The 8745-nt window shown below is 44.8% G+C and overlaps 1 protein-coding gene across 10 annotated transcripts in view; it reads left to right on the top strand.

Annotated features, from left to right (window-relative positions):
• The window catches only part of MYOCD (myocardin), a 254475-nt gene that overhangs the window by 159303 nt on the left and 86427 nt on the right, over positions 1-8745 (top strand). The window contains exon 1 of one of the 10 annotated variants that reach the window (XM_083805199.1): positions 3625-8261. The exons of 8 other annotated variants lie outside the window; for them this stretch is intronic. In XM_083805199.1, the coding sequence (XP_083661325.1) occupies positions 8199-8261 (63 nt within the window). In that variant the 5' untranslated portion in view covers positions 3625-8198. Of the gene's footprint in view, positions 1-3624; positions 8262-8745 lie in introns of those variants that run through there. One more of the 10 variants, XM_083805185.1, reaches the window with a different exon arrangement.

The raw sequence follows: 8745 nt of genomic DNA, 5'->3' as shown, positions 1-8745 counted from the left end.
ATCATCAAGTCCAATTCCTGGCTCCACACTGGACCACCCAAAATTTCTGAGAATGTTGTCCAAATGCTTCTTGAGCTCCGCTAGGCTTGGAGCTGTGACCATATCCCTGGGGAACCTGTCCCAGTGCCTGACCACCCCCTGGATGCAGAACCTTTCCCTAACACCCATCCTGACCCTCCCCTGTCCCAGCTCCATGCCGTTCCCTCGGGTCCTGTCGCTGTCCCTAGAACTGAGCACCTGCCCCTCCGCTCCCTGTGAGGGAGCTGCAGGCCGCCATGAGGCCTCCCCTCGGCCTGTTCTGCTCTGGGCTGAACAAACCCAGGGACCTCAGCTGCTCCTCATACATTTTCCCCTCTAGACACTTCACCATCTTTGTAGCCCTCCTTTGGATGCTCTCCAATAGTTTTATGTCCTTATATTGTGGCACCCAAAACTGCACACTGTACTCAGGGTGAGGCTGCACCAGGTAGAGCAGACCAAAACAATCCCCTCCCTTGACTGGGCAGCAGTGCCATGCCTAAGGCACCCCAGGGTACAGGTGATCCTTTTGTCTGCCAGGGCACACTGCTGGCTCATATTCAGCTTGCCATTTATAAGAACCCCCGGATCCCTTTCTGCAGGGCTGCTCTCCAGCATCTTTCATGACAGTGGTGTGTTCTCCTTGGCACAGCATTGCTTGAAAAATTGCACATGGGGGGAAAGATTCACTCTGATTTCTGGGGAGAAGGGTCCCCAGTATTTAGAATAGGGATGAAAAAGATTTCTTGGTGCAAAGACGAGGGATGCTTCCACAATAGCTCTCCCAAAGAGGAGAGGGGAGCCCTCAACTAGTCCCCAGCAGACACCAGTGTCATTCATTGTACTCCAGGCCAGCAAAGATTTTATTAAATTCATGATACTTTCTGCTCATTGACCATCTTCAATTACTGAAATTGAACATCAGCACAAATTTATTATCTGCCTCTTTTCACAGAGAACTCCCAGTATATCCCATACTCCAGGTCCAGGGAGGAACAGGACAGGGAATATAAACATTTAATTTCTGTACTGCATCACATTGGGTATTTCACAGAATCACAGAATCACTGAATGGTCTAGGTTGGAAGAGACCTCTGGGTACTTCTGGTCCAACCCCTGCTCCAGCAGGGACACTTAGAGCATGGTGCGCAGAACCATATCCCAGGGCTTTTGAAGATCTCCAAGGACAGAGACTCCACAACCTCTCCGAGCAACACATTGGAGTGTTCTGTCACCCACACAGCAAAGAAGTGCTTCTTGATATTCACATGCAACCTCTTGTGTTCCAGTTTGTGCCCATTGCCTCTTGTCCTGGCACTGGGCACCACTGACAAGAGCCTGGCTCCATCTTATTTGCACCCTCCCTTCAGGTGTTTATACACATTGGTTAGATACCCCTGAGCCTCCTCTTCTTCAGGCTGAACAGTCCCAGCACTTTCAGCCGCTCTGCATAAGAGAGGTGCTAGTGTCCCTTGATCATCTTGGTGGCCTTCTACTGGACTCTCTCCAGTATGTTCATGTCCCTCTTGTATTCGGGGCCCAGAACCGTTCGTTACCTTCTGGCAATACTTTGCCTAATGCAGCCAAGAATACCCTTAGCCTTCTAAGCAGGAAGAGCACATTGCTGACTCATGTTCAGCTCGGTGACCATGACTCCTGGGTCCTTTCCTGCTGAGCTGCTTTCCAGTAGGGTGCCCCCAGCATGTCCTGGTGCCTGGGGTTGTTCCTGCCCAGGTGCAGGACTTTGCACTTCTCCTTGTTGAACTTCATGAGATTCTCATGCATGACAGCATGACCCTCTGGTGAATCAAGCACTCTCCCCCGTTTCATGTCACCTGTGAATTAAGTGAGGGTGTGCTCATTTGGCTTTGGTGAAACCGTTCTGTCTGAGCTGCAGGGAAAAGGCCTTTGTCTGGCACCTGCCTCCTGCTCTCAGGGCAAGTGAAGCCCTGTGGGGGGTGAGGTGAGGCAAGGCAAGGCAAGGTTGTTCTGCAGCACAGAGATCTTCTTCCCACTTGGAGAAGGGCAACCAAGGAACTTGAGAAGTTGCTGACAGGGAAATTCTGGGTAACCTTTGTTCATAGATACACTAGCCCCATCTGGCCTTGAAGCAGTGCAGTGGGCCCGATGGTTGTGTCTGTGACTCACTGTGGTCATGAATTCATGGCATCTGGAAGCATACCAGGAGGCATGGAGGTAGGCTGCAGATAGGGATGCTGCGGCAGGCTGAGTAGTGCAGCAGGGCTCCTGCTCCAGGGATGCCCTGATGTGATAAAGATGATTTGCCCAGAGAGGGAAGGCTGTGCGAGGAAAAATGTATTATCGCCATTTTGGAAATATATATATATACATATATTTGTCCACATTTCTAGAAAGAAACCAGGTAATTTGTCCTGCTTTCCAAAGAGGAAAGGCAACGACAACTTACAGTCCCTGAGTACCTGCTGGCCCTCAGGGCTCCTCCATGGAGCACAAAACCCCCACAACCCCACCTCATGCTGTGATTTAAGGGTTGTCAGGAGCTCAGGAGCTATACTCAAGCAAGGCCATCAGAGGACTTTGCTGAGGTTGGGCTCTTGTGCTTGAAGCAGTAGAGGACACAGCTGCCCTGCAAGCAGAGACACTGGGAGTCATGGGATACCCTGGCAGCCTATCAGTCACTAATGCATCAAAAAAAACGTCTGGGTTTCCTTGTAAATTAATAAAAACTGGTGCATTTCCATGAAACATTTTGATGTCTATGAATCAGCGTTTTCCAATAAAATTGTTTTGTCAGAAAATTCCCAGCGTGATCCTGGCATGATAAGGCCCAGATTGTTGGCTGCAGCCCAAATAACAAGCCTCAGCAATGGGGCAGAGAGTGATCCCTTTGGGCAGTGACGGTTATTCCTGACCTTTCCTGCAGCATGACTGTGTGGCCTGGGCATCTGAAATGTTATTTATAGACAGGAGCAGCAAGCATAGTGGAGACAGTCTCCAGCAGGCCCTCTGGGCAGCAAGCTGCAGCTGGATGTGCAAGAGTTGCTGGCAAGAAGTCTGCCAAGTGTAAAAGCCACTTTACAGAAACACGGATAGAAACAAGCTCCCTTTTGGAGATAAAACATTCCTCCTGGGGGCTTCGTTCTGTGTGTGCATGTCTATATGGCATGGGACACTGCTAGCTGTATGAAGTTACTAATAGCAATGATAGGTGGTTTGATCTCCTTCTCATGTTCCTTTCCCCAGTCTGTCGCCAGAGGAAGATTCATTATGGTACGGAGAGGCTCTGGTTTCATTATGTTTTCATCTCTGTGTATATGTATTTTCGTATATCTCAAACTGTAAGAACTGCTGGGGAAAATTTGCTGGTATGTGACTAAGGCCACTGTGCAATACAAAGCAAAAAAATGTGTTCCTTTGGTTTCACATGGAGCATGAAAAAATGACATAAAAATGACCCCTTCCAAAAGCCATCTGCAGAGTTATTGGCCCAACTGACTGCATTGACCCAACAGACAGGGGCTGCCGGAAGGATCCTGGGGGCTGAGGACAGGACGGGCAGTGTTGGAACATTCTGTGGCTTCTGTTTACTTCAGAAGGAAAAAAAAAAAAAAAAAAAAAAAAAAAAAAAAAAAGTTATCCCTAAACAAAACATTAGATTTTCTTTATTTTAGAAAGTTAAGGATGCTGTTCTCAGATCTTTCATTTGTTTCATGCAGCGTAGTGGAGAAATCATTTTCTGTCTCTGTCCCTAGCTTTTTTTCTGTAAAATGAGGTTACTGCAATGCATCTGCCAATCCAAATTTCTGACGTGTAAAAATGAATTTCTCCCCTTGTGTAAAATACAACAAAGAAATGAAACCAAGGTGTCGTTTATGCACAAGTTCCTTCAGGCACCTGTTCAGAAGCCTCTGTGGACTGGTGGGACAAGAGACATTTTATTCCAAGCTAACATGTTGTTTTGGCATAAGCCATAACCTAGTTGGTGTGCTGCCACTGTGATTAACGATGTGGCAGTAGATCCTCAAAAGCCAGAGAAGAAGGGACTCTTCTAGTTCTTGGTCTATCTGAGCAAGCAACCCAAAAGGCTAAAGAAATCCCTCTGAAAACAAGGACCTCCTCAGAGTATGCCTCTCTACATCTTTGCTAAAGCCAGCACAGGATCTGGCAGGGCTTGTAAGGGGACCATCAGAAGAGATGCCTGAAGAAGCATTTTCTCTGGTCCAAAGAACGTCCAGGAGTGTCTCTCTGGAGAGGGCTGTAGTGCACATGCTATTGGATCTGGTGCATCACCTATTCCTGAGGAGCCAAGGACATAATCTTTGCAGGGCATCTTTTTATTGCAGTGTCATCTGAGACCAAAAGAGGGAAGAGCACAGAAGGGAATCAGAGGCTGCTGTGGGATCTTCTCTGGGACACAGGCAATGCAACAAAGTTTTGGGACAGAGTGTTTTCAACAACATTTAGGGTGTGTCACATTAAAGTCTTAGGCTGAGAAAACAACAGAACAGCACTACTTTTGCCTGAATTACTTTCTAGAGTTATGGCTTTTGATAGTTATTTCCTAGAGTTATGGCTTTTGATGTTATGCTTTCTGTGCAGCAGATCACAGCACTCTAGCAATGGTTGGCCTGAAGATTTCAGTTCAATAGTGAGAGACTCCACTAGTCAGTTACTATTCAAAAACAGTTCAGACATTCCACTGGGAAATGGGCTGAATTGTTGGCTTTTGAAATAAGAACTTCCTGGTGCTTTTAATGCATAGCCAAAATCATCTTAGTATCTCCACTTTCTTTTGGCGTTCCCTGGCAAACTATGCAGCTATGGGTAATTCATAGATAGAGTTATGCAGTGTATGGACTGGTGTTTTGGGATCCGTAGTTTGCTATATTCTTATGCAATGTTACATTTCAGCTTTCATCAAACATGGGAGCTGAACATCATTATGTAAAGACTGCTGCGCATAATCACAACTCAGAAAATAATAGGATGGGATTATGTGTCCTTATGCAAAATTTCTTAACAAACAGGGAACAAATCCTTTATTCCATTTTTTAATGTCAGAGACAGTTCAGAGAAAGCTTTATATCACTGTGGTTTGATGTAATGCTATGACAATATGTATATTTAGGGATTTACTTCAGAGAGACATTTGTTTGCATACGTGCACTCTGAGTCCTGTTTAGTAAAGAGAAATATTTATTCTGACAGCATATATTGTGTTTCCAAGATGGACTGATTCAGGTTTTCATTCAGCAATGGAGAGTTGTGGCAGATTATTAGTTTAAACGATACAAATAGCCTTTCATTCTTTAATAGGTACTTCTGCTTATGTAAATCAGCAGTGAGGAGTTTAAACTATATCAGAGTTATGATTCCTTCAGTGTAACAATATGTTTGGCTTGATACCTGAAAACCACCTTGAAATACACAGCCATTGCAACAGTGCCTTCTGTCAGTCATCTTTGAAAAACTCAAGAATAAAATGGTGCAAGTAAGTTAAAAAGAAAACATATCATATTCCTCACATAAGTACACCAAGAACAGAGCAAAATCTTCCAAGAAGCAAATTTTCTCCTCACTGAAGAGAAATAGCTGCTTCTCCCACCTACCTGTCCTTTCCTAATCATGCTATTAAATGTCTGTGACCATTGGGAACCTGCCAAGTCTCACCTGGAAGGTACCTTCCACTTGGAAGGAATATATAGGGTCCCCAGAGACCCCGGGCAGTTCTGCTTTGTTGAAGTTAGCTATAGCGGTGCATGGACGTTGTGGATCTCAGTTGCCAGAGGAGGTCCAGGACCTCTGACTGACGTAGGGTCTATTCATTGCTGAGCCATCGCTCCCCAGTAGCCCTACTCTTTCACCCCTTGAGAAACACAACACACAACACAGAGGAGACGATCTCATTTTTTCCTTCCCTTGCTGCATCTGAATGGGAGACTCTGCTCCTAAATGTCCCCGTGGTGCTTTTGAAAGGTGCTGTTGATCACTGGAAATGCACAGGTTGGCTGAGACCACCCTGTGGAGTAAGCAATAGGTCTAAACCCTGCTGGCTGCATAGGCAACTCTAAAGACCAGGGGCAGGCAGCTGCCAGCAAGGGGCTGGCTTGGATGGGCACAAGCAGGTGACCACAGTGCATGATTCAATCGCTTTTGCAATTTCTTTTCTCTACACAAATAAGCCAGCTTCTTCAGTCTCCCCTTAACAACAATGACACAGAACTGCAAACTGCTCTTGGAGTGACTTATACCATCATAATTTATGTCATAATTAATAGCACTTCTGTGAAGGAAAGGACTGGTTACAGCTAAGCTGATGTGGCCAATGTGCATTAACTCCCCATGTGCTGGAAGATATCCATCCTTGACTGAGATCCAAATGATCCTGTAACCAATGATACAGGCAAAGGAGACTGTAGGAAATATTTTTTCTACCAATACTGAAATAGGCAACTTCCCCTAATTCATCTTTTAGGTTTCTTTAAAAGCTGCTCAATGCCTCTTCTGCATTGTTATGGTCTCTGATCCTTCTGGGGCTGTTTCTCACTTGTATCCTTCTTCCCAACATTTGTTCCTGAAGAAGGAGACATAACTACCTTGCATTCAAATTCATAGGCTCCTTAATTTCAGAAATATTACCCTCTACAGTGTTCTTTCTCCACCCCTCTGGAGTCAGTGATGGGCCTTAGCTATCTGATTTTAGCAAAACAAAACAAATATGCTAGCCCAAAGATATTCTGACCATATATAGGCTTAAACATCCTTTTGGAAAATATGGTTGATATCTGTGATCAGCACAGAGCAATTAGAAACCATAGCCATTATGAAACAACGGTCTTACCAGTAATTTATCACACAGGCTCAAACTATTTTCTCTGTGGGGATGTGAGCTTCAAGATCACCTCCTGCTCAGGAGATGCAGTGGGTTAAATCCTATGGAGGATCTGACAGGGAGGATGCAGAGCTCAGAGCAATAATGTGAACCTGAACACACAGTTAAATCTCAAAAATGCAGTGTCCCAAGGGGAAGTAATAGAAGGGAAAGATTTAGCTTGGATATAGCTCTCATTGAGGCTGTTTTCTGAGAGTGCTTTGACACAGCAATCTTTACTTTTTAATTGCCTCAAGAGAACTAGCTTTCTATTGCCTAATAAATAAACAACACTATGAAATGCAGATCCCTGGTTTGTAATAGAACCGGGCCTTAGCTACCTGGGTTGACAGGTCTGTTACACCATAGCATACCATGTGGCTGCTGAGAACTCCAGGCTTCTGCTGCCTTTATTTATGGAGAGGTTTATATCTCCTTTAGCAGCTTTTAGGGCCAATGCATGGCCAATCAGAGAGCATTGAGCAGACCAAGTATATTCTAGCTGCAGGCAGGAGGCCATGTACCATTCACCGCCTTTTTTATCCACAGTCCAGTTCTGCTGGATGTGCCAGGGTCTTGGCTGAGATGTGATCTTGTTAAATCTCATGGTGATAGGTGTAGAAGAAAGAGTCAGAAAGGGAATTTCCAGGCCCAAAAAAAGCAGTGTTTGAAGGTCTCATGGTCATTTTGTAGTAACATATATAAAGCACAGAGCAAAGCAGGCAGCTGACAATATCGGCTGGAGTGGGAGGGGACTGGAGAATAGGATGGGAGTGGTGCAGGCAACAAAAGCAAAGGCTGAACCACAGACCTGCTTTTTCTTTGTAAATTCACTTGTTGCTAAGAATAACCTGCCTGGACAATGTCCTACAGTGTGCTCCAACCTAAAGGGCATTTTGGTCCGACAAATGAAACCACATGAACATGCGGATTGAAAACATGTGTTGAGTGATTAAAGGCGAAGGCTTGATGACAGGCCCATACCAGAGATGGTGCATCTCGGGGAGGAGACTTGCTGTTTGGGAAATGCCATATTTTACCATTGAGTTCATTAGTATTTGCCATAAGGAAAACAACAAAGGTTGTCTACAGCAAAAACTCCAGCTCAGATCCTATCACTGCATAGAAGATGTTTGCTTTGGAAACACCTCGCTGGGGTTTCTGTAAGTTGGTTGCTCTGCAAATGCTGTCTCACGGACAGTTTAGGATTTCATTCTGCCTGGATTTGGACTGCGTCCCAGGAGTGTGCTCACTATCAGGAATCCAGGCTGGAAAAAGTGTGCGTTGTGGAAGATCAGCCACCGAATGATGTTCTTGCAGTGCCTGCATGCTGGGCAGGTCAGCCCAGCACTTCACAAGCTGTGCACCAGGCAGTGACCAAAGGCAACAGGTATCATTAAATCTATCAGCATCTATGCAGATAGAGGCAACAGAGAGAGTTACAGTTTTGTTTCAATGTGTTTATGATAAATTTCTTTCTGCTAGTCTGTTTGCAACACTGTCTATCCTTAATGTTTTAAAGGATATTCTGTCCTATATTTTAACTTGACAACAATATTTTTCTGTGAAAAAAATAATTATACATCCTTGTTAATCATATTTTCAGATGAGATGTTAACAAGAACCAGAACTGCAGGTCCAAACTCCTCACCCCAAACATTGCATATTGAAGAACAAGAACAAATAAGCCACAGTGCAGAAACTCTGCTGATTTTTGTGACAGTAACCAGTGTATCTGTGACCTAGTGTGATGTACCTGCATCAAATTAATATCTGACAGTCCTTAACAGTCATGGTCCTTGTCAGTTTTCCATCAATGTATTTCATTAGGAGTTGGTACTTAAAATCCAACTGAATCAAGTATTTAGGGCCCT

The sequence above is a fragment of the Anser anser genome, assembly GCF_964211835.1.
Source record: "Anser anser genome assembly, chromosome: 19".
NCBI lineage: Eukaryota > Metazoa > Chordata > Aves > Anseriformes > Anatidae > Anser > Anser anser.
Note: the sequence above shows the minus strand (reverse complement) of the source record. Positions and strands in the feature narration are given on the sequence as shown.